Below are 26560 nucleotides of genomic sequence, written 5' to 3' on the forward strand. Positions count from 1 at the left end.
CAAATCACTTTCGCTTTCTTCCGACCGACCTGATCACTCAGTGGTCTGCTGGTGGGAAACCATTTACATGGAGCCCATAAGATCGGCAGCGCTCGGGTGCAGTGTTGCCAGAATCGTGAAATATAATATAAATAGTAGCGCAATCCGAACCGGTTAGTGCGGGAGCTATGGCGCAACTCTGCTATGATAGAACATACCCGCCGCCTTGAATAACATTCAACTATCAACAAACCAAGCAAACAAATCAACAAAAAATCGTACATGCACAAAGTTTTTCTTAATTCTAGGCATAATTTCTACGTTTCTTCGTAAGAACTTAATCTAAAGTAGTTGCCAGTTGGAGATCATCGTTGGATGTTGGAACGTTGTCACCAGAAACCGATGAGACGAAGGGCAGCAGGCAAATTTTTGCAATTGGTCGTTTGATTACACCTTTCGCAGTCAGCAACGAAACGACGCGAGTGACGTTGTCGTTCCCGGGATGGATGGCGACTATACGAGCCAAAGGCCAGCGGAGTGTTGGCTGTTGTTCATCGACGACGATGACAAGTTGTTCCAGAAGAAAGTCCTCGTTCCTAGAATGACCCTTGGTGTCCTTTTGCAGCTCCTGGATGTATTCCTTCTGCCAATGGTGCCAAAATCGTCCGATATGAGACTGAAGTTTCCAGTAGTGGTCCAGCTGACTGGTCGGAATGGTGCGAAAGTCTGGGTCGGGCAGGGCTAGAAGCGACGTACCGACGAGGAAATGTCCTGGAGTTAATGCGGCCAAATCGTCGGGATCCTCGTTCATTGGAAGCAGGGGCCGCGAATTCATTATCGCTTCTATCTGTGCCAGAACAGTGCTCATGTCCTCATAGGAGAGCCGCGTCGTGCCTATCTGTCGATACAGATGCTTCTTCGCCACCTTGATGGCCGACTCCCATAGCCCGCCGAAATGAGGAGCTTTTGGAGGTGTAAAATGCCAAGTAGTTCCTTCGGCAGCACAGGTCGATACGATTTCCGCTTGGATTGTTTCATCGGCGAGCATGGCATACAATTCGGCGATGTCGTTGCTAGCCCCTTCAAAATTCTTCCCGTTGTCCGAATGGATATCCGAGGGACGGCCACGGCGAGAGATGAACCTCCGAAGAGTGGCCAGGAAAGCAGACGTGGACAGTTCGCTGACTAACTCTAGGTGCACCGCCTTCGTTGCGAAGCACACGAAGAGGCACAGATACGCTTTCGTGGGAGCAGCTCGTTTGTGGATGGCCTTGAGGTAGAAAGGCCCAGCATAATCAACTCCTACTACGCTGAATGGACGACTGGGAATCACTCGGGCGGCAGGTAGCTGGCCGATTTGTTGCTGAGCAGCCACCGGGTTGAGACGATAGCATCGGAAACAAGCACGAACTACATTTCGCACTAGTCTGCGGCCGTCGATCGGCCAAAATTCTTCGCGCATTGCTGCGAGCAAGGCACGCCCGCCACCGTGGAGAAGCTTCTTGTGGTAGTGCTCGGCTACCAGGCGCGTGAAAGGATGTGATTTGGGAAGGAGTGCAGGGTGTTTGCTTTGGTAGGGCAGTTTAGACAGACTTAGACGGCCTCCCACTCGCAATACTCTCTCTGGGTCGACGAATGGGCTCAACTTTCGAAGGGGAGAACGCTTTCCAACTACTTGACCATCTTGAAGGGCTTTTATTTCGGTGGCAAAGGAGTCATTTTGTGCAAGGCGAACTAGGGTCGTTTTGGCTTCCGCTAACTGTTGGGGAAAGAGGCTGACGGTAGTGGTAACTTGGTCTGATTCTGGTTGAGTACGAGTTTTGGCACGACAATTCGCAACGAAACGCTGACAGTAAGCGACGACGTGGAGCAGGCGCGTGTAGGAGGACCATCGTAGGAACAACGAGTTGATCGGTGGTGACGTTGCAGTTGCCGCTGCGGAAACCGTTCGAATTTCAAGGTCTTCTTTGGGTACGTTTGGAGCTTCACATGTTGGCCAATACTGTGCCTGACGGGCTAACCAATCGGGTCAGCTGCGCCAGAGATTGCTTCCGACGAATTCCGCTACTGTCATTCCGCGTGACACCAGATCGGCAGGATTTTCGTAGCCAGCGACGTGATTCCAGATACAGCCATGGGTGAAGTGTTGGATCTCTGAGACCCGATTACCGACGTATGTCTTCCAAGTGTTCGGAGGCGAACGGATCCACTGCAGCGTAATGGCAGAGTCGGACCAGAAAAACGAGGTGGAAATGTCGATGCCGATAGCTTTCTTGATCCGATCGTAAAGATGGGCACCTAAAACAGCGGCGCAGAGTTCCAAGCGTGGAAGACTAACTCGTTTTAGGGGTGCCACACGCGACTTGGATGCCAGCAGGCAAATACGAGTCTGACCTTGCGCGTTCTCGCAGCGGGCGTAGATGCATGCACCGTAGGCAGATTCTGAGGCGTCGGAAAAAGTGTGTAGTTGGACGATTGAGTTTGGCAAGAGTGCGTAGCGGTCGACACGGTACGAGGAAATTTGCGGAAGTTCGCTACAAATGTTCTCCCACTTGTGCTGGACCTGTTCCGGAACGGGCTCATCCCATCCGCAAGATAACAGCCAGAGCTCCTGCATCAAAATCTTGGATTTCACGACGACTGGCGCAATTAGACCAAGTGGATCGAACAAACGTGATATAGCCGATAAAATTGAACGTTTGGTGGGTGGTTTGCTGTTCTCGCCGATACTGGAGTCGAAGCGCAAGGTGTCCGCTTCCGGTTCCCAACAGATTCCTAATGCTTTCACGGTTTCGTTAGGGCTGAATTCGAGGGACGACTGAGTACCAATTTGGTCGTCCTTCAGGCCACGCAGAACATCGAGATCGTTGGACGTCCATTTTCTCAGCTCGAAGCCTCCCTTGGCCAGCAGCTCGCACATTTCCGTTCGCAGTCGAATAGCCTCTTGAACAGATTGTGCTCCTCCAATGAAGTCGTCGACGTAGAAGCTCTTGCGCACCGCAGGACCGCCGAGAGGGTACGCCTCGCCTTCGTCATCCGCCAGCTGTTTCAATGTGCGTGTTGCAAGGTAGGAAGAAGGCGCCAAGCCGTACGTAACAGTGAGCAGTTCGTAAACCTGTACTGGAGAACTTGGAGTGAATCGAAAAAAGATGCGAACGAGCGACCTGTCGTCCGGATGCAGCAAAACTTGCCTGTACATTTTGGCAATGTCGCCTACCACGGCCACCTTGAAGGTTCGGAAGCGAATCATGATGTCCAGCAGATCATCCTGTACCACCGGGCCCACGGAAAGTGCTTCGTTTAGAGAATAGCCTGTCGAAGTCTTTGCCGAAGCGTCGAAAACTACTCGAACTTTGGTGGTCGTGCTGGAATCTTTGAAGACTGGGTGGTGCGGAAGATAGTAGGCTACTGCAGGTTCTTTTTCGTGCGTTCCTACATAGATAATTAATACATAGATATCCCACTTGGTCATCCGCCCTTGTATTCTGAGAGCAACAATACTAAGTGTGCCATCCGTGCCATCTGTTGGTCAATGGGTGAAGTAAATGTGAAAAAGCGGGCGCATTTTTCATCAAAGCTACCCTGTGCACAACAATGTTTGCCTAGCGAGGCCCGGTGCATTAACGATTGTCATGGGCAACTAGAGTAAATAACTGTAATTTTCAACTGATCGTCTCTGTCATTCTGCAGGATACCTGCCAGCTCCTGCCGGTCAAAGAGAACCACTACAAACACAAGCCCTCGCAATGCTGCTTACAATCTCGACGCTTCCATATTCGAAATGTTTGTTCAGGAATCTAAGCGGGGACTAAGTAGGAATAGCGGGTACTACGGGGCGGAGAAATGTCTTCGCTGACGATGGAGTAGCGGTGGTCGTGTAGCGCAGGTCGACGACGTCGGGTCAGAAATCCAAGCCCAGATTTCGAGCTTTTATGCAGGGGCAATAACGATCATTCTGAAATGGACAGCGCCAGAAAAGTAGGGATCAATTTTGTTAAGCAAAGTTTTTCCCTAGGATGCATTTCAATGTTGCGTTAGGTAGTCGAAATTGCCCATGTGGGAGAGCCACTTTTCCAATTGGGCCTACAAAGAAAGGGAGCGGGAATCGGGAGGAAACGAGAAGTTTTTGTGAGTGTCTGGGCCTGAGCTCCCGACTTGCGGTTGAAACATTGTTACAATTGCCGTGACGTTTTCCGATGTCTTAAACAAGGTCAGTTGCATGGTGCCGTGAAAAGCCAAGAACTTTTCTGCCAAGCGATTTTCTGTGCCGTGAAAAATTTCCCTGCACCGTGAGGTATTCGCCAATTTTAAGGACCATCGTGTCGGTTCACATCGTTTCAGCAGTCTTCACCGGGGCCTCATTGGCCCAGACCTTCAGCACCTTCCGACGTAAGTGAACTTCACGGTGTATATCGCAGGCCCATGCGGGCCACTCTCTCAACACGCTCCGTCCTTCGTTAGCTCCTTCATCTGTCTTCTCAGATTCCTCCATCGATTTTACTGCAGCTTACAAAAATAAAATGCATCGTCGTTTGGCTGTCAGTTGTTGGCATACTAAGATGCGTTGGTTTCCAGCGCCTCAATCGGAAAATGCGCAGGGAGGCCAAATTAGTTCACCCATTCACCGATGTTCTTGGATAGGCGCTGCTGTTTTGTTGCTTGATTTTTCCCGAAGTGGGAAATCTATGTATTAATTATCTAAGGTTCCTACCAAGCGCATGTGGCCAAGGTCGAGGTATTCCTGCATAAACGCGTGGTAATCTTCCTTGAGTTTTGCGTTCCGCTCAAGGCGCTTCTCCAAGAGCTCAAAACGGCGTAGCGCATTGGCTTTTGATGCTCCAAGCTTGACGTCGAAATCAGGTTGACGAGGCATTCGAACGATGTAGCGGCCTTCGTCATTACGCTCGACCGAAGACTGGTAGACTGTCTCACAGTGCCGTTCTTCCACTGAGTAACCGTCGTTGAGGACCAATTCTTCAGTTTTCCAGAAGCGTTCAATGCTTTCCTCGAGGGACACCATCGAAATAGTTATGGAACTGGATGCAGAAGTGCCGGAAGTGGAGTCTGTGTGGATTTGAGTAGAAGAACCAGCGACTATCCAGCCGAAAACGCTATCAACGAGGACTGGGAGATTTGCAGCCAACTGTAACCGTGCAGCACTGGGGAAGAATGAATAGAAATGCCTCGCACCGAGTACCAAGTCAATTGGCTGCGACTTGTTGAACGAAGGATCGGCCAGCACCAGTTCCTTCGGGATATTCCACCCTGCCGTAGAAATATTCTGTGATGGAAGGTCTGCTGTGACTTTGTCCATCACCAAGAAGTTGACATCACACGAGAATGGCTGATTCTGCGACCAAATTTCGGTGTAGACTGACTGGCGCACAGGCTTGGATAATTTACCGGCACCCTGTACCGTAATGTTGACGTTGCTGCGCCGCAGACGAGGCATGCTGGCGAGTCGCTCGGTTATAAGATTTGGCTGTGAGGCGCTGTCCAAAAGAGCACGCGCTGGATGTTCGTGACCGAAAGCGTCGACGATATTTACGATGACGGTGAGCAAAAACACATTGTCTCTTTCGTGGTGACGAGGAACGCTAGTTTGAACCACTGGAACCTGACCATCTGTTGCGATCACCAGAGACTGTTCGGAATGCTCTGCTGGAGAAAACGAGTGATTGATCACCGGAGTTGACGAGGTGGTGATGGGAAGCGTTGCGCTGTCGTTTGAGGACCTGCGGCTGGCATCCGGGGCTGCGTAGTGAAGAAGACTATGGTGTCGACGATTACAATACCTGCAAGTGAGTTCCGATGGACAGTTGCGATTGGAATGATCGGATTTCAAGCAGTTAGTACACAGGCGCTTCGCGTTGACAATCTGCTGACGTTCAGAAAGCGGAAGACGCTGAAATTTGAAACATTTGCCCAAAGGATGTGGCTGATTGCAAGCTGGACATCGTTTCGTTGTGCTAGCAGTGGAAGAGCACGACGAAAGACGAATCATCGGTATTTGCTTCTTCGACGACGACGCGGTAGGTGGAGCGGAACCCGATGGTGCATGGTGATTCACAGAAATCGACTCCAAAACCCGAATTCTCCGTTGCAGGAACCCAATCAGGCAGTCGTAGTTTGGATCTGTCACCGTCGACGCATGGTCCTCCCACACCTTGAGTGTGTCGTCGTGTAGTCTCGTGCAAAGCAGGTGTTCGAGAAGGCTGCTCCACGAATCGGTAGGTTCTCCAAGCTGCCGAAGGACTTTCACATGCCGTTCGAACTCGTCAACCAACCCATGAAGTGTCGTAGCGGACTCCTTCTTCATCCGTGGAACATCGAAGAGTGCCTGGAGGTGGCGCTTCTTCATTAAATACTCGTTGGAGTAACGACCTTTCAGTGCATCCCAAGCCAAGTTATAATTAGCGGAACTGATCGCGATCGACTCGATGGACTGCGCAGCTTCTCCTTTTACAGCTGCCCTTAAGTAGTGGAATTTTTGGATGTCGGGCAGTTCAGCGTTCGAATGTATCAAAGCGACGAACGTATCGTGGAAAGTGAGCCAGTGCTGGTAATCGCCGTCGAATTCCGGAAGCGAAATAGTTGGAAGCTTGATCCCAGAGAGAGCGGAGTTAGTTTGAGCGGAACAAGGATTGCGAGCGTTCATATGAGTGGGAGGCATTTTAGAGAGTAAGTCTGCTTTTATTGCGAAAAGCCGGGTTTCATAGCCAGCACGAACATCAGCATGCAATGCCCTACCTTCTGCTGTCCTTTCCGTATCCTCAAGCTGGCCCTGCACCGCTTCGAGGTTAGACCAGATGTTGTCGACGTGACTCAGTCTCAGCGGTACTTGTCCTTGGTCCCGTCCTGCATCGTAGTTGGCGACGAAAGCCTCTGCCCAACCCAGAGTAGCGAGCAGCGTGTCTCTCCTCGCGATGAGCACCTCGCAGTCCGCCATGGTAGAGGCTCGACAGCTCAAATTGATCGTTGTAGTCAGCGAGATCTGTCCAGAAAAAAGACCACGGTAGACCGGACGTTTGTAAATTTAATCACTTGGAAAGGTACTCACCTTATCCAAGGCAAAGCGTGCCTTGAATTATCAAAAAACGTTAACCGGAACAGTCTCGAGCGCCGTCCGCGCTATTCGTGATTCAAATCGCCGAAATAGTTCCAGGGCGTCGAGGTGTCTGGTAGGAATCGTCCTCAAAAGCGAATGGAAATCCGTGGGTGATTGTTGGTTGGTGGCGAAGCCTTCCTCAAAATGGCGTGAGGGCTGAACGAAATCTCCTTTTCAGTTCGGTACGGCGTCGGAAATGGTCCCAAAAATCCACAAAAAGCCGTAGGGGGCCTTACCGGATGTACACCAGCACGTAGAGTCCCGAAACGTAGAGTTATTGGCCAGATGTAACAGTCGGAGTGACGTAACAAGGGCCAGTGATGATCCAACTAACATTTAATCATCAGGTCGTCGGTTGCTTGAAGAGATGGCGCCGTGGGGGCTGGCAGTAATGGCGCAATTTGCCCGCGCGATGCACGTGGCTCGTAGAGGTAGTTAGCGGGGTGTCCAGAATGCCAGGAATGACCAAAAGTGCATGGAATGGAAGAAACAAACGATCTAAAGGGTACCTGTGAAACCCTGGGAAGAAAATCGGACAGGTAATTACCTTGCGCCCGATAAATCGAGCCTTGAATCAAATTCAATTTGCAGCAACACGAACAGCGTCCCCGTTGTCGTCTCAGGGATGGTGAATGTAATGGCGCGACCACAGCGGTGGATTGTTCTAGACCACGCAATGGCGGGTGCCAAAGGAACCTTCTAGAACGTTTTCCGACCGAGATCCTGGTCACGGCACCACTTTTATGGTTGTTCTTACCACAAAAACGGGTGGCGATCTCCTACGTTGTGTCCTTTTTTATTTTCAGCTTTTCCTTCCACAGGACGACGGTGTGAGCACTGATGATAGGGTGCACAGGTGAGTATGATTTCGTATTTTTTCTTTTCAGGTTCCACGACAGAATGACGGCGATGGCACGGACGAAAACCACAGGCACGGAATCTTCTACGTAGGGTATCGCGCTACTTGGGCGGTGGTTTTCTTCGTCTGTTATTTTCGTCTGTTTTCCACTGTAACTCGGTCAATTTTGAACCGATTGACTTGAAATTTTGTACACGGGTAGATACTATACCTATCTCACCGCATTCCAAGAATTGTGTCAATTGGTTCAAGATTGACTGAGTTATAGTGGAAAACAGACGAATATAGAAGCCACCGCCCAAGTAGCGCGATTCCCTAGTACAAATCAAAGGCACTAAACTGATCACTTGCTTCTAGTCTTTATTAATACACAGAAAGTATAACAAATTGTGTTCTGAACATTAATCTTCTTTATTACGCGACGACTAGTACTCTTACACTTCTGCTCTTCAAGCGAACCCAAATAGAACTGACCTGCCTCAACAAATCACTTTCGCTTTCTACCGACCAACCTGATCACTCAGTGGTCTGCTGGTGGGAAACCATTTACCTACATGGAGCCCATAAGATCAGCAGCGCTCGGGTGCAGTGTTGCCAGAATCGTGAAATATAATATAAATAGTAGCGCAATCCGAACCGGTTAGTGCGGGAGCTATGGCGCAACTCTGCTATGATAGAACAAAAATATTTTTTCGAAAATTTTCCACGAGTTCGGGCACAGTTTTTCCGGCTTTTCTTTACGAATTTTCTCAATTGTGGAAAATTTTGTGTAAAACTTTTTCCTGTTCATATTTTGATTTTATTCCTGAGAAAATTTGCTTTCATTTTCCAAAAAAAAAAACTTTGTTTTTACGATGCTTCGTTCTTGAGTTATGATTTTTCAAAGTAAGTAGTGTCAGGGGAAAACAAAAAAAAATCCACCTAAATTTTTCCGGGAAAATAGGCGACCCTGAATTTTTCTCAATTTTTTTTTGTTCATATATCCATGAGCCCTGCCTGTGGAAAAAACTTCATGAAAATCTGAGACCCTTCGGTCCAAGCCCGTACGGTAAAAAAAATCCCCTGTAGAGAACCATCCAGATGTTCTAGGTCCACCGCGAGTAAAGGACTTATGCTCTTACAGCCGTTAACAACAGGTTGTTGCTAAATTGTTGGTGGGGTGCAACATCCGACAAGTCTCTCTAATAAAGACAAATCAATCAATCAACATCCGACAGGTCACAATGGTCCGAGGGCCGTATTTTAGTTCTTCATATTTTTGAACATTTTTTCCATTAAAGTGAAATTAGGGTGGTCCAAATGGTTCTCAAGATCACAAAGTCAACTTTTTATTGTTTCCATTTAGAGAAATAAAGTGTGCTACAAAGTAGAAAATCACTTAATTTTTAACAACTTTTCCGAAAAAAAAATATTGCTTTCTTATAGTTTCAGAGATATTTTTTAAAGAAAAAAATAGGGTGACACTCGAAAAAAATGTTTTCTTTCGATTACTTTTTATACATTGATTTTTTTGCAGTTTAAGTTCAATGCACTGAACAACATTTTTTCCCCAAGACAGTTAAGTTCTATACCCTCAATTTAAAAAGTTATTCAAGGTATTCTTCTAAAAATGGCTAATTTTTGGTACTAAATACCTCAGTATGGCACAAGCCGATTTCAAATCTTCAAATCTTGTTTAAAAGATTTTATTCTCATCTTTCAATGGTGAAAAAACGAAAATGGTTTTTTAAATTTATTTTGAAAATATGGATGGAACAGCCCTAAGTAAGAAAACATAAGAAACGCGAGTTTGTTGTCTTCGGCAAAAATGTGTCATAAGTATATTTGAATGATCATTTCATTCAGTCACTAAAAATACGATTGTGGTAGTAACAGTCAAAACTTGATTCTACTTTTGTCGTTTTCATCACTACACGTAAACATCGAGCACGTGGTTCATCTGTCAAAACATTGGGTAGCACTGATGAGTGCCCTATATGCGCATATAATGCTAATATAGTGCTAACTTGTTACTTGTATGCATACGGCCTTATCAGCATCAATCATGCAAATCAAGGTTATGTATTGCAAATACTGATAATAAACGCATTTGCAATGTTAATGCCAAATTAAAGCTTTAATGCACTATAAATGCTTATTTGAGGCCAATCATTAATTTTTATGGTTACTTGGGTATATCGTGTGGTAGGCACGAAGATATTCTATGCCCAAAAAAAAAACAAGGAAATTTTATTTACGACAAGCTTCTGGTCCGACCGGGACTCGAACACGCCACCCGGTTTACGGTAATGAGCATTTTGTGCCTAAGTGGTATTGCCTTCGGCAAAATTTCTCAGAAGAATGAAAGCAAGAAGCACGAGGCGCAAGTTTTGTTAGTAGCTACCAGCTTATAGTCTGAACGTTATACAGGGGATGGCCAAAATGTTTGGGATAGGCAATTTTTATTCTCTCACAAAAAAGTTCAACATGCTATAACTTTTTATAGAGTGCATCAAAAAATCTCAAATTTTGACTGTTTATCAACCTATTATATGTGCATCATTGGTACAAATTTGGACTCAATTGATTAATGTTTCGCAAAGTTAGAACCGTTTGGGTAAAACACTATTTTTTAGACAACTCATTTTTGAGCTGTCATATCTCGGAAACAAGTGAACCGAATTGAATGAAATTTTTAACGTACACTTACAATATACAATTGCTTCACAAACTATTAAAACATAGATACTTTTTGTACGTTGAAAAAAGTTATCATTGATAGGCACTTTTTGGATTTTTCTCGAAAAAATGTATTTTTTTACGTCAATAAATTTTAGTGTTGATATCCAAAGATTTTCCACTTATGTTCTCAAGTTATCTTTAATCAGATATATTAGAGCCAATTTATCTTAAAGGAAGAGCATATTTAGTAATTTTTGAGTGGTATTGTAAATTTGACTAATTTTCCTCTATATGGGTAAAAATTTCAACCCGGTATAATCGAATTCGCCGTGAAAAAATATTACATTTTATACCGTTGTATTAAGTATCAATATATTATTGATAAACGTTAAAAAACTCATTCAATTCGGTTCACTGGTTTCCGAGATATGACAGTTCAATAATTAGTTGTCTAAAAAATAGTGTTTTACCCGAACGGTTCTAACTTCGTGAAAAACTATTCAATCGAGCCTAAAATTTTACCTATGATGCACATATAACAGGTTGATAAACAGTCAAAATTTGAGATTTTTTGATGCACTCTATGAAAAGTTACAGCATGTTGAATTTTTTTGTGGGAGAAAAAAAGTTTCCTATCCCAAACATTTTGGCCACCCCCTGTATATCTCGCATTCTGGACCACTTCTTCAGATTCTTCTAGACTTTTGCAAAGTTGTTCATAAGAATATTTGTTTTTTTTTTTGTAGAAAGTAGCTTAGTTCGAAGTTCATTCACTACATGGCCCCAGTACTATAATGAGCTACCAGCCCGGTCAGGGCGTAGTGTTTCTCGCGATCTGGACCGCATAGAAGGATACTGTCTTTGGCAAAGTTGCGAAGAAGTATGAAAACTTTCCACTAGAAAACAATTGAGTTCGAAATTTAGTTGCTAAATGAGCTTCCAGTTTGATCTAAGCGTCGTAAATCTCGCGCTCCGAACCATTTCGAAGGATAACGTGGCTTGTGTTTTTAACAACTTCATTTGTTTAGTCATATGTCCTGCGTTCTTAACTACTTGAAATAATACTGCCTTTGGTGAAATGCTGAGACGAATGAAAACTTTTTTTTCTAGAAAACGATTAAGTACGATATTTGCTTACTATATTGCTCTAGTGTTGTAATGAGCTACGGGTTCTGTCTAAATATCGTATATCTCACATTCTAAATCACTTCAAAGGATAATAAATTATAATGGCTTCATAAAACTAAGTCGAAAGAATAAAAGCTTGATTTTTTTTTATTTTCAAAGAAAGCTCTTTGAAATAAAGAGATAAAATTTGGGAATTTCTATGGAAATTTCCAGACAATTGATTTGGAGGTATTTTAGGAGATCCTTTGGAATTTTTTCAACAGTCCTTTGAAAACTGCTTCGGTATTTCTTTGGTAACGCACATTTTCGTGCGCAGAGAATGTTGCTACGTCATTCCGTTCAAAAGATATTGATGATTTCTTAGAAAAAATAGACATTTTTCTACTATTTGTCTTGAGTAACAAAAATAACACCCCTCTATTTTCTTGATATGCTCTATTACAACATTTCTTCTTTTGAATGCTGGATGTTTGGCCCAACCCGTTACTACACCTTTTTGAAACACTATGATTTGTTTTTAAATAAAAACACCTGTACCTATTGAACCAGAAGAGATTACGATAGTCCAAGCACGAAACGACGTGTTTTCATGTGCTCTACAAATGTTTCTTGGGCGACGTTGATGAGAAACTTAAACTGAAAAAGTTAAAGCCAGAAAACCGGGTTTTCTTGAACCATCCTAAGCTAATTCAGAAAAATATCTCTACATCGGTCAATTTTAACCTTCCGTAACTCGCGCGGTTGACTACCTGCGTCAGCATCACGCTAATGCTGAGTACAAAAAGCGAGATTTTTTCATCGTGTTGTACAAAATACAACAGCGCGATCGCTCGAGGGTTAAAGCTACATAAAATCTGTCTTCAGCAAACTTGCTCCAAATTGATAGATCTACAGATTTTCCGTAGAATGTATATAGTTATTCTAGCAATTATAAGTTTGCTTTCCAATTTCTTGAAAAAAAATATGGACCACCCTAATGTTCATCAACGTAATGCAAAAGGACGGTAAAAAGTCAGGGGAAGAAAATGCTTATGTGTTGATGCAAAAGTAAATGACTGATGAAATCCGGGGCCATGAATAAAATTTCATTAAAATGTGCTTGCTCATTGGTCGCATTTTCCTTAGTCTATCAAGTCCCAGAAAAATAGGAAACATATAAGATATCTCAAAATGCTGATGTAAAATCACCTTCACAAACTCTTGCAAATTTTATAAACTTCTGTAAAATAAACCAAAAATAGGGTAGTGGAGGTATTTTGGACCGGTCAGGTATTTTGGCCCGCCTAGGGAGTTTTATTTTATTTATCACATAATCTCTACTAAATCTTGGAAGATTTTTATTGGAACAGGAAAAGTATTCAACTATGTGATGACCTTCATTATTGATGTCAGTTAACCGTTATGTGTCCGACAAACTTTTTGCTTTTTTTCTACACCGTGCTTTTTAAATGGGCGCTGGGTACCCGGGTACCCTGTCAGCCACATAAGGGTTAAATATGTTGTTCATTAGCATTAGCATTAAGCAAGTCGCACAAATTCGTACACACTTAATTCAGATTGCCGGGATATCAGCATTTTTCCATTCTTTTGCCGAGATTTGCACAGCCGAGTAATCCTCAAACAACAATTTTGCTGAGATCTCAGCAATTTTGACAGTTCATTGCTGAGCTTCGGCAATCGTTTTGCTGAGAGTCAGCTAACAAATGTCACTTTTTGCTGGGATATCAGCTGATAGTTTTACTGAGCAGACGGCTGTGCGCGTTTTTGCCGAGCCCGCAAATCTGTTTTGAGTGTGTAGGTGGTACAACCCTGGATCGCTGTTATGCGGGTTGCATTCTTCCTATCCGTTACCAAAGCACAAAGATTTGGGACTATTCTCTGACTCTTACACAAGATTGACGCAATCCTCCAACGGTCAAGTGCTGTCCTGGCCACGTCCTTGCGACAGCTGAGGGATGAGAAAGGAAGATTAGTTGCACACCTATGAAAGTACATAGAGTCAGTTAAATATGTTGTTCAGTATCAAAAATAGAGAAAATGTTTTCACTTCCAATAAAACGCGCGGAAACTAAAAACAAAGAAGGTGACAAATTTGTAGTTAGCTTCGAAGAGGTATTAAATTTTATAAATGAATATTTTTTCCTGTGAATGTAGTTAGGGCCTTGTAAGAACTCGAAATAAACTGTTCTTAAGCACGGTGGAGCGATAATATTTACTGAAACGGTGGTTTATGGTATGGCCAAAACATGTTCAATATAATCAGATGTGTACATATTTTGGACCACCTGTCATATCATTCTCTCCTTCTAAAGGGAGAAAACATTCATGCCAATGTAATGTACTCTGAAAACAGGTAAATAGAATCAGTTGGGACCTCCTGTGATCTGTTGTTATCTGTTGTTATGCGTTTATTTTACAATGAGATTATTATGGGTTTGATGTGTTCTAACAACTTTCCGCCAAGTTCAACATATCAAATATCCAGTCATCCAGTTTAGAACAGTTATCCTTCTCGACAATTAGTTGATGGCTGGGACAATGTGTTATCTAATGTTTTTTTTTTTACAAATTAGGTAACATTGAAATTACTTTATTTTTTTTTTTGATGACCTTCCCACTCTTTACAATATAGGGTGACGATGGGTATTATCGGCAGGTTTGTTCTTTTCGTCATGGGGGATTTTTGTGGGCCGAATTGCCTGAAATTTGGGCATATAACTCAGCTTGATTGGGAAGGATTTGAGGCCAACTCTGAGACCAACAGGTTTCTAAAAACCCCCCATGACGAAGATAACAAAACTGCCGAGAATACGTAAGTTCCCCTATGGGGCCATCCATAAAGTACGTCACGGTCATAGGGGGGAGGGGGGGTTAGTGAAAGTGTGACAAGCAATGCATTAAGTATAGGAAAACCCCGTACGAAGGGGGGAGGGGGGGTCAAAAATTCCCAATTTTAGCGTGACGTACTTAATGGATGCTCCCTATGTGGAATGCCCTTATATTTAACAAAAAAATCACTGGAATTTCACACTTCCTTTGAAGTGTAACGTAATTTATGCATGGTGACTGACGTCATCCGGACAACAACCCTGCAAAGCTGGTGTTTGCAACTGATCCGGTTGGCACAAGAAGGCGTGGAGCGCAGAGAGCACGATGGGCGGACCAGGTAGAGCGTGACTTGGCGAGCATTGGGCGCGATCGAGGATGGAGAGCGGCAGCCACGAACCGTGTATAATGGAGAAATATCGTTGATTCAATTTTATCTTGAATTTGATGTAGTACTAAATAAATGAAATGAATGACTGATGTCATGCAATGAATTCACGTTTTGCGTAACATTTTTTATGAAACAGCATGCTACAATGTGTAAAAACTGGCGATTGCAACATAATTTCTTCATTTTTTAACCATGCGTAATTTTTAAACATTCCCTGCCTCAATAAGTGAAAAAAAAAGTTGTAATACTCACGTAGTTTTAACTATGTGTAAAGTTTTGCTGAGGTGCCTTCATTTAATCATGCAATTCAAATTGAATAAGGTGGGCCAAAATATGTTCACTAGGTCCAAAATAGAAGCCCGAGATCCTTCGGGAGTTTTGAAATTTCTTGTATGTACTACAACAATTTTTTTGGTGGGCTTTTTTTCGACAGAACACATGTTGCTCTAACAAGGGAAGGTTACGATGGTGTCCCCGGGGATTTCAACCGGACTATTTTTCTTGCATTCTACATGTGGAAATATGAATAAATCCGAAGCCTTTCGGGTGATGGGCCAGTGGTGTAGTCAGGAGGGGCCCTTAAAGGGGCAAATCATGCAAAATATAACATTTTTGAAAATGCTCGAACGTTAACAAAATGCAAATTTCACAATGTATTGTAGTAGAAACAGGCAGAATATGCATGAATACATGATTTCGTATTAAATTTATTTTACCATAGGCGTTGCCAGGGTAAGAACCAGTTGAAGTTATTTAAAAAAATATGTATTGACATGTTTATCATCCATCTCACCCTGGCAACGCCTATGGTATATTAAATTTATTACGAAATAATGTATTCATGCATATTCTGCCTGCTTCTACTGCAATACATTGAGAAATTTGCATTTTAATGACGTTTGAGCATTTTCAATAATGTTATATTTTGCCCAATTTGCCCCTTTGAGGTCCCCTCCTAACTGCACCACTGGCTCATCACCCGAAAGGCTTTGGCTTTATTCATATTTCCACATGTAGAGTCCAACAAAAATAGTCCGGTTGAAATTCCCGGGGGACACCATCGTAACCTTCCCTTGTAAGTAGTGCCTACTGAAATTATCCATGTTTTATAGTGAAAACCTTCTTTTTTCGCTGAATTGTTCATCCACTTCCTAAAGGGGTCCATAATACCTCCCTTACCCTACACATGACTCTGATATGATACTACATGGTATAGTAAAGTATATCAGCCATTCCATAGAAAAACGATATAGGGCAACTCCGATTGTCGTGAAACTTGGTAGGTTTGAAGTTCTTCGAAAATAATTAGACCCATATTTTTTTTTATTTCGTCATTAGGGTGACTAATTTTCAGATAGGGTGGTCCTAAAATCAAGGTTTTTAGAAACTACAAATTTTCAAAAAATCATAACTTTTGAACCAGTTTTTTTCAATCACTTAACCTAATTTACAGCTCTTTTGTTCACTAGGGCACTTCGTCAGCGATTCCAATTGGAAGTTGTACCTACACTTTGTACAGTGCCTAAATGTATTCTATTCTAAATCTACTATATCGAGCTGGTTGCCGTTGCGCTGCTTTCACTTTCTACCATATCATGGTAGAATGATGAGCACGAGGATGTTGATGTGTGGCTATTGGTGATTCCTTTTTCCAGTCCGATTGGGGGTCCATTATGGGGGCTGGGATCGAACCCATTATGAAGCAAACATGTGACCAATTGCGCCACGGGCCCCGGCTTTTGAACCAGTTGACCGATTTTAAACCTCCTTTTTTCTGTTAGAAAGCTATTGAATTGTTAGTAAAAGAAAATCATATTAAGTACTGCTCCTTTGAATTCCGCTAAGAATTTGCATCCTTTGGCAGATACGTATTTCGACCTCAACTGTAAGATAGTCTTCAGTGTTTTGTACTTGACTCGACTGAAGAGTTGATAAACGGTCAACTCGTTCAAAATTATGATTTTTTTTAATGTTTAGTTTTAAAGCCTTGATTTTTAGGATTTTATCTGAAAATTGGTCACCCTAATGACGAAATAAAAAAAAAATACGGGTCTAATTATTTTCGAAGAACTACAAACCCACCAAATTCACGACAATTGGAGTTGCACTATGGAATGGCTCATAGAACAAACATGTATGTATCATTTGAATAAAACTGCTGAAAGCTTTCGAAAGTTGATTAAATTTGGCAAAGACGTATATATCATAGTGTTATCCAATAAGCCTTTATTCTGCGTATTCAAAAAGTTTAAATTAGAAAACCGCTTAACCGTTCGTTGGCACCCGATCTAACATCAATTTTCAAATTAAATTATCGTTTTAGCATAATTCCCTTTTCAGTTCGTCTCGTCACATCAAAGGCGAACTTTAAGGTCCTGACCTTCCCGCCACCTATTTAATAAGATAATTGAGTTGTCTCCACAGCCACCACCGCACCACCGGCAGCATTGAATCGTTGAATGTTATCTCCTAGGTGAGTGCGACTGGCTCCTACGGGAAAGCCAAAACCATAAACCAAAGCAAAGTTAAACAAAAAGTCAATAAATTTCCTGGTGAGCGAGGTGCTTCTACGGAAGCAAGAGACGGACGACGGACGAACGACGTGCAAAAAGTGCGAGACAACAGGCGGGAGTGGTCATACCTACGGCTCCCACAGGACACTGTCCAGATTCATATTTCACGGATGTTGAAACATGTCAAATTAGACAAAATTTATGATGTAATAAAGGCCCAACGGCGACATGTAAGGCCGGGGCGTTGGATTTGCACTTCTCTTGAAAACGATACAAAACGTCACAACGTGCGGATGACAGGTATGAAGAGTGTTGTAAAAGGTCCCGGAGTAGGTTCGGAATTTGGTACGTAAACATTGCGTGGAAATGGTTGTTACCTATGCTGTTTGATTATCTTAATGACTGTGTGAAGTTATAAAATTTCGGAGGCACTGGTAGGGCATAAGGGAATGATTCTGTTGTCTACGATTTGACATGGTCAATTATGTCTGGAGATTAGATTTGATTCGGCGAAAACTGTCTGTCTCGGAATGAATTGACTTTTATCACAATTATAGGCAGAAGTTGTTAAAATAATTGCTCTAGGTTAGAGCTTTGGATGTTCCGTAAGACATCGCACACTATTTACGTGACGCTATAAGGGGAGAGAACGATTGCAGCGTAGCGTTATGATCCATACAAAAATTTAGGTTATCATACAAAAAGCGTTACAAATGGGGGAAGGGGGTCTGAAATGGCCGATTTTAGTGTTACGTAATTTGTGTATCATGCCTATTCTATTGAACACATGTTTAAATAACCCGCGCATTGTCCACTTTGTATCCGTACGCATTATGATCCATAATGGCTCGCTCAATGACTACAATGTGATATTTTTTGGCTGTGACTGGTTTATAATTTCACTAATCCACTTCTGGTGGCGAAAGTTGCACAGCTTTTCCACAGACAAACAGACGTAATATTTGCGAAATTTGCATCGACCACGCTTTTAGCGAACATTTTAAATCTTTATAGTTGTGGCTTTCACAACCAGAGGCGCGCGCATCGTTTTTCTTTCCGTTTGACGTTTCACACTAGCGCCTTTATTGCACAACACAGTGTTTCGTGAAACATTTTTAGCAGGTAATGGTAGTGTGAAGTGGGCGATGGATTTTCAAGAAAATTGTTCCAGGTGTTAACGTCTGTTTGTCTGTGGCTTTTCGTTCATCGTATCACAAGCTATTATAAACTGAAGACAAAAAAAAATGATAATGTACAATAGAGTGGATTTGCCGGGGCCCATGGCGTAGTGGCTACACGTTTGCTTCATAAGCAGATGGCCATGGGTTCGATCCCAGCCCCGGCTCGATTCCGTCAGTTGCTCTTTCCCCCTGACAAGCTAACACTGACCCTCTTCTGAGCCCCCATGGCTCAAATGAACCCGGTTACTTGGACATCGGCGAACGGCAACCCATAATGGACCCCCAATCTGACTGGAAACAGGAACAACAGCCACACATCAACCTCCTCGTGCTCATCATTCTACCATGATAGAACGTGAGAGCAGCGCAGCGGCAACCAGTTCGATATAGTACAATAAAAATAGAATACATTTAGGCGCTGTACAAAGTGTATGTACATTGTACAGCTTCCAATTGGAATCGCTCACGCAGTGCCCTAGTGGACAATAGAGCTGTAAATTAGGTTAGGTGATTGAAGAATAAAAAAAAAATAGAGTGGATGCATGTAGGTAGGTATTATGGGAATATATGGGAATAGCAAAGTATTTTTGATCACTCTTATTGCTCGAAATAACTGTGTGATATTAAGATGCGTTTGGCTGCGCTTAAAGAGTAAAAAATCCTAAAGGTCGCCCTTTTCTCCTTAATTCAAATCGATCAAGGTACGCTCCTTGTAGAAAATTCATCCACGAATTATTTTTTTTACGAGCATCCAATCGTTTCGCGGTCTTAGAACGAATGATTCATGCATGAATTTTCCACAAAGAGCGTTAGTCGTTTTGAATAAGAATACAAGGGGCGACTTCTGGGATTTTTTTTTCTATAACTGTAACATATCCCATGAATAGTATATCCTATACAAACTTTGAACCACTCACGCTAAGTTATAGTTCCACCGATTGTGCTGAAATTTTGCACAGTACATATGGGAACTAAATGGAATCCAAAAAGTTGACTGAAGCGAGGATTTTTTTTTTTATACAAGCGTGTCCCACGCTATTGCATACTTACTTTGACGTGCGCTGGCGGTCTCCTGTCCCTCGCACTCTGTCGTATACCTATGTGTTTGTCTCTGTGCCTGACACAGTGCTTGCCACATTGCTTGACCCTATGCAAGATTGGTTTCCAATTAAACGATCTGTCTCTTGAAAGTCCATGACAATCCTAAACAACTTTGCAGAAAACACAAGAATCATTAATTTATAAGCAGAGATGGCATGCGCCTCAGAGGCTAAGTGAGAAGATAAAAAAAATACACATTACACACACCCTTCATATGGAAAAGTAGCGTGTAAAGAATTATCTTCTGCGTGGTGCGACTGCACGCGCTCGGAATCGTTGTCGCATCTCACACCACGGCGAGCGCTGCGCTACTCTGTATAGCCGAGAGCCTACAACTTGCAGCTCAGACAGCTCAGATGTGTAGCACATTACTAGAAATGAGCAAAATGAGAAGTTTGAGCTCTGCGACGTCTCGCACAGCTAATGTGGCAACTTACACATTCGCACTCTCACAAGTTTTACGGCTGAGTGATGTGTGTTTGTTGCCGGTCCACATTCGTATCAAAACAGAGTGGCGCACATTTTAGTAAAGATGTGTACGCAGAGCTGTTCATCAGTGTATCTATGTCATCTCTGTTTATAAGATGTTTTTTTTCTATATATTGAAAGTACCAAACAAATTTACTGTGACAACCACAGTGCCAAACACTCTCTCCGTAGAGCTATTGCTTCGATTTGTCTCTCGCACAGTTACGAAAGCTCTCACTCTCACTCATATGTCTCTGTCTCTCGGCAAAAACGGGAGACCAGCACATGAGATTGTGTGAATCACAGGCTTTTTTGCACCGCACCGTGCAAGCCGACAATCCCTGTTTCTAGAGCATCTCGAACACAACAAAAAGACGAGCTTGGTTGTCAATCCCTGTTTCTAGAGCATCTCGAACACAACTAAAAGACGAGCTTGGTTGTCTAGTAGCTATCGCTTCTGATTTACATGCAGAAATTCTTGGGTTAAATTCCTGGCTCGCCCCTTTCCTCCAACTCCGTACTTTTCTATCTGCTTTCTCTATACTCTCTTTTCTACATATACATTTCGTGTACATGCAGAAAAAACTCAAAAATAAAGTGCTTTGAATCAAAGAAAATAAATTCTTGAACCACGACTTGATTCCATTTTGGTTTGAATCTAATACATTAGTTTTAAAATCAAGCCTCCTCGATATTGATTGTAGTTTTCAATATATATTTATACTTTGAATCTATAACATCATTGCTTTGAAACTAAGCAATTTGCAAATTCAAAGACCATATTTTTTTTTAAATTACATGGCCTCAGATTCAAAAATAAATAATTACTGCTATAATATGCTTCACTGATAACGAGCTATCGTTCACGGCCAAATCTGCTCTAGAAAATCTGAGATAAAAACTGAATCATCCTGCTCATTATTGGCCATGAAATGAAATAAAGTCTCTTTAAATTTGGTTCTAATAATTGTGGAGCCTCTTAGCCGTGCGGTTAGGGTCACCAAGCTCATAATCGCCCCATGCTATGGGGTGAGGGTTCGATTCCCGCTTCGGGCGTTGAAACTTTTCGTGAGAATAGTTTCTTCCCCGTTTCCACTGGTGCATGCTCCGTTGTCCGTTGTCTAATGTTAAATATAAAACAGTCTGTACAGCCGAAAGCTGAAGACGTTGTCCGTGTCTTTATTTTTCTGCGTGTATAAACGTATGTTCAATAGAACTAGAAATGGGTTAAAAAACGTTTCCCTTCTCTCTAACTTTCAAAACATAGTGTAAATATACCATATTATAGCTACAAGTTCTGCAACCAAGAGAACTGTGCCGTTTCATAATAATCTTCACACAATCTATCACTTTACTCCTGGCATCCACGCACCAATGCGTGAACCCCGATGCCAAAAATAAACATATCACAGCAACACTCCGACATCCGCATGGCCTTGTGCAGGCGCAAAGGACTCAACGGTTTGTTGGCGGCAAGCGATTGCAATCATTATCTTCCCTCTCCATCCCCACATTGACCTATAACCTGACAAAGCAAACGCCATTGTCACATAAAAATGCCTAAAAAATCTGACACACTGAAGATGCCGGTTGGTCTCAAGTAGCCGTCTCATTGGTTCCTTGTGTCAGTGTAGCTGGTCTGGCGATACTGGAGTAGCAACGACATGTAGTCAATCAATATATTATACTAAATAGCCCAGATACTAGCTGTCTCGGCAAACGTCGTACTGCCTACAATGTTTACCCAACTAACATCTTCAGCGCTATAAGCTTCAGTAATTTGCTTTCTGTTGTGTAAGAAACGTACTAAAGCAGTCAATGCTGAATAAAAGGGAATCTAGTCAAATATAAACCAAAAGCTAATATACGGCTGCAAAACAAGCACCATACAAATACCAAACTCGGTTTTCTGAAATCAATCACTTGTCACTGGGGCTGTCTTTACTGCACTCTATTCCAACTCCGGGAGATCTTCCGGAAAATGTAAAACTTGATCAAAAATCGAATAGGAGTCCCACTAACAAAACAGCTGCTACTATACAGTACAATTCGTAATACTGACAAATCCACAAACCAGCAGCGCTTTGATGGCCGTTATGCGATATTGTTACAGCTAGAAGCTGTAATACAGAAACTAACACGGCTTGTCGGATGTAAACATTATTGTCAAAACAAATTTTATGCGGAACATATAACTACTACACAAATACTTTATAGCTATCTTTCCATGTATCCATCTCTTTGCTGTGAAATTATTTGGGTTGCTTTTATTGCACTTTAATCCAACTCCGAAAAATTTGCCGGAAGATGTGCAAATCGAATAACTGTCCCAACAAATAAAACAGCTGTTTTTATACAGTACGTTTTGTAATGTTGCCAAACACAAATAACAGCAGCGCTTCGTAGCAGTTTAAAGAACATTCTTTCAGCTAGAAGCTGTGCCAAAGAACCTGTTGGCGAAACCACATAGCTTGTTCAATATGTAAATATTATTGCATTTGACGTTTCACAAGCTTTTGCAGCAAGATGAAGTTGGGTAAGGTTTCTTGAGGCACACCCAAGTAACCACAAGCATTATATCATTACATTAATTCAATCGTATTATAGTTTAGCTAATGCGAGATAACTTTTATTCCACACCTGTCAAGTAATAAAGCGTTTACTCTACATTATGAAAGCATTGAGGCATTTTAGGATTTTAACAGTTCGGTATAGTTCTATAGCGACGTTGTTTAATGCTTCATTGCATTATCATGTTAAAAGCTTTATGGCAATCAATAATGCAAGGATTTATTACTTTATATATGCCTTTACTAATGCTTTCATTGCCCAAGTAACAATTTCAATTCCTTTTAGATTTGAATATTTTTATGGCAGCTTTATCACAGCATGACCAATTCATGGAACATTTGTAATTGTTTTAATCAAGAGAAAGCAATCTTCGTTCGTTTGCGGTTTTCAAGTTGTCTTCAAGTTCGCGCATAAAACAACTGGATTCACAAGAGCATTTAATCTTATAATAAGTTTTAAGACGTATTTGAAGATATTTTTAACACATAACATCAACATATTTTATTAAAAGTTTATGCTTCGTTCATTCAAGTGCATTTAATCTGACTAATCCTCCTTTAAAAACATCTTGAAACCTTCTATTCTTGAGTTAGAGCCATTACTCTGGAACAAGAACTATGCGAAATTCGAAATAATAAGACAACGTACTAAATAATGAATGCAACAAATTGGTTGAAAAACCGCGTTCTCATGCAAATATAAACACTTAAACAGTTTTGCTCACTGATAATTTAGCTATTCTGGTTCTTAAAATTAACCATATCAACGAAATAATGATTTTACAACCAATCAAAAACGCGAGTAGCTGACTGCTGTCGTCCTTCTTTTAACCAGTTACTCACACAGGCCACAACTATACGAATCTAAAATTAAATGGATACTTACTGTGATTCTTCTCATGTTCATGCTAAATAGTGTTTTTTAAGTAAGATGCACTTAATTAATTAACGCAAAAATACACAAAACTATATTATAATTACAGGATGTACGCGAAATGTACAGAAACAACTTTCTAGCTCTAAAAAGGTAAACAAACAATTGTCAAAGACTGTTACTCTTGAATAAAACGAATAAGTTTCATTTAAGACGAACAAATCTGCCTTAAGATCATCACCAGTAAAAACAATCTTCAATAAATGCTGTAGATTTCATGCAAGGCGACTTGGTTCCATCACTGTTTTGAATTAAAGGTTTGGATTAAAGGTAATAACAATTGATGGCGGCTGCATGAGTTTTGTTCGCTTGGAACGGCAGCCATGTTTAGAAAGAATTGAAAAAGTGGCGTAGCCTTTTGTTTTTATAGAAAATTTATGTCTTCGTATATTAATGAATGATATTATTTTGGGGCGCTTTGTTATTTTCGTACGTTTTGGGTGGCATATCAACGACAAAGTGGGTATGGCACAGAAAATTTTGATTCCCTGTCATCAATGATCTGTCAGGCAATTTTGATGCATTAGCCATTCCAATTTGATGAAAATTAATTCGCAGTTTAATTAACATTTCATCCATGAAACAAAACTAGTTCGCATCTGCATAATGCTGAGGTAAAAGATTTCATTTATCATGCACTATTAGCATTTTTGAGAAAGACAGCTGAAAGATCAACATGCTTCAAGCTATTCTTGTTAAAGTTTTATGAAGTTCTTATAACCAATCATCAGTGTTAGTACATAAATACAACTAGTTTCAAAGCAGTCTTCAAAACCAGTCTTGAAGATCTCCTGAAGTGGGCCAGATTAGTCTTATGGATAGTTTATACCTATTTTATCTCGGATTTGCAGAACAAAGAACTTAGAAGTTTTATTCTTCAATCTTAGAAATTACTTCAGGATTGCCACAAAAGTATAATTGTTACTTGGGAATGTTAACAGCACTGCTAGTTAAATTGACAGTGTATTAGTGGAATTAACAGGAAATACCTGTCGGTTGAGAATCATAGGTACGGTTATTAATTTTACTATGGAATCGGTAGTTTACACAACAATATTTATTTCAGTCTATACACCAAATATGGCTTTTTGTATGGCAAATCTTAACTTTTTCATTTCTTTTGCTGTAAATCTCGCACGGTGTAGTTGTGACTGCAGAACTTTATTGTTGTGCTATTGATGATCAAATAATGGTGCTCTATCAATAATACAATAATAACAGAACTTGTTCTACAACAAAACATCTTATTAAAATGTGATTCAAAGAGAATATACTAATAGCAGAATCATAACAAAATAAGTTGCCCAACAAAACCTATTATGGAAAAGTTATGCCTCAGTTAATAATAACAAACCAAGATATAAAAACAGGTTTTGCAATTCAGGTGTTATTATTTCGATATTCTCCTCTGCTTGGGCAATAGCCGGGGTACGATCTTCACGAAATCCAGCCAATTTGTTTTGCGGATGACATGGATATTATTGCTAGATCATTTGGAACGGTGGCAGAACAGTACACCCGCCTGAAACATGACGCAGCAAAGGTCGGACTGGTGGTGAATGCGGCTAAGACAAAGTGCATGCTGGTAGGTGGGACTGAGCGATACAGGACAAGCCTTGGCAGCAATGTTACGATAGACGGGGATACTTTCGAGGTGGCAGAAGAATTCGTCTACCTCGGTTCCTTGCTAACGGCTGACAATAACGTGAGCCGTGAAAAATGAAGGCGCATCATCAGTGGAAGTCGTGCCTACTATGGGCTCCAGAAGAAACTGCGGTCAAAAAATATTCACCCTCGCACCAAATGTACCATGTACAAGACGTTAATAAGACCGGTGGTTCTCTACGGACACGAGACATGGACAATGCTCGAGGAGGACCTGCAAGCACTCGGAGTTTTCGAGCGACGGGTGGTAAGGACGATCTTCGGCGGCGCCCAAGAGAAATATGGGCCTAAAAATAATTACATGTTTTTAAGGGGGTGACCCCAAACTTTTGATCGGGAGTGTTCAACACAGTAACTCAGCATGAAGTCGTATTGAGGGCGCTTTATTGACGTTTACATCTATATATATAAAAATGAGTTTGAAGTTTCTTTGAGGCAACAAAACTCAAGAACGGATGAACCGATTAGCATGACTCTTGCACGGTTCGATTCGTTTTCATGGTGGCTGTGTTTATATGTACAAAAAGTTACGAAAATCTACTAAAACAGTACAAAAATTGAAAAAAAAACTGACTTTCTATGAGCTGGGAAGGAAATCAACACGACCGAAATGAAACCAATCTAGAGTGCGGTGCTATTTTGAGCTAAACAGTTGTCAAACCACCACAAGACGGCAAGACAAAGTTTGCCGGGACAGCTAGTTCACAATATTAGAATAACCAGCCACAGAAATCCAATGTCGCGACTGTTCGTGTGACTAACATCTAGTTTGCCTCGCCCTTACAGCGTCAGTAGCGGTACTATAAGTGTCAAATAAATTTTGTTTGCCAAAACAAAAGGTCCTCTACAAGATGGGCACTTAAAAATAATCAATTATTACAACTAAGGTTATTAAAATAGTTAAATAGGAAAACTGAGTACAGCGCCATTGGCGTTCTAGTGTATTTCTATTTTCACAATAAATGTTAGTTGGACTGTCAAAGGATAAGCAAAATAGGGCGGAATTAAATGGTACAAACCTGATTACACTAATTCGTAAAAAAAACCGTAATAAATAAGTGATTACTTAATTACCATTTTCTAGGCCTCACTTGCCCCAGAATATATCAATTAATTCTACTTAAGAGTGTCCGAGTAATACCCATCGTATTGTCATAAAAATTAACTAACTACGCA

General features: G+C 41.6%; 3 protein-coding genes across 3 annotated transcripts; all 3 read right to left on the reverse strand.

Moving 5' to 3' along the window:
• Window positions 1-316: 316 nt before the first annotated feature.
• On the reverse strand, window positions 317-1441 carry LOC134286300 (uncharacterized). The gene has a single exon (XM_062847904.1). It carries the CDS (start codon window positions 1439-1441, stop codon window positions 317-319), a length of 1125 nt encoding a protein of 374 aa, XP_062703888.1.
• A 567-nt stretch (window positions 1442-2008) lies between these two features.
• Window positions 2009-3451, reverse strand: LOC134286301 (uncharacterized). The gene has a single exon (XM_062847905.1). The coding sequence runs from the start codon at window positions 3449-3451 to the stop codon at window positions 2009-2011; it is 1443 nt and encodes a 480-aa protein (XP_062703889.1).
• Window positions 3452-4669: 1218 nt separating this feature from the next.
• LOC134286302 (uncharacterized) lies at window positions 4670-7833 on the reverse strand. Its single transcript, XM_062847906.1, has 2 exons — window positions 7324-7833; window positions 4670-7172 (listed from the first exon to the last, which is right to left on the reverse strand). The coding sequence occupies exon 2, from the start codon at window positions 6926-6928 to the stop codon at window positions 4670-4672; it is 2259 nt and encodes a 752-aa protein (XP_062703890.1). The 5' UTR covers window positions 6929-7172; window positions 7324-7833.
• Between the last annotated feature and the right edge of the window lie 18727 nt (window positions 7834-26560).

This window comes from Aedes albopictus, chromosome 2, assembly GCF_035046485.1.
Source record: "Aedes albopictus strain Foshan chromosome 2, AalbF5, whole genome shotgun sequence".
Taxonomy (NCBI): Eukaryota; Metazoa; Arthropoda; class Insecta; order Diptera; family Culicidae; genus Aedes; species Aedes albopictus.

Bases quoted from the DNA above. Each gene is read 5' to 3' on its own strand.
- LOC134286300 (XM_062847904.1), bottom strand. From the start codon at position 1,441: ATGCGCGAAGAATTTTGGCCGATCGACGGCCGCAGACTAGTGCGAAAT.
- LOC134286301 (XM_062847905.1), bottom strand. From the start codon at position 3,451: ATGACCAAGTGGGATATCTATGTATTAATTATCTATGTAGGAACGCAC.
- LOC134286302 (XM_062847906.1), bottom strand. From the start codon at position 6,928: ATGGCGGACTGCGAGGTGCTCATCGCGAGGAGAGACACGCTGCTCGCT.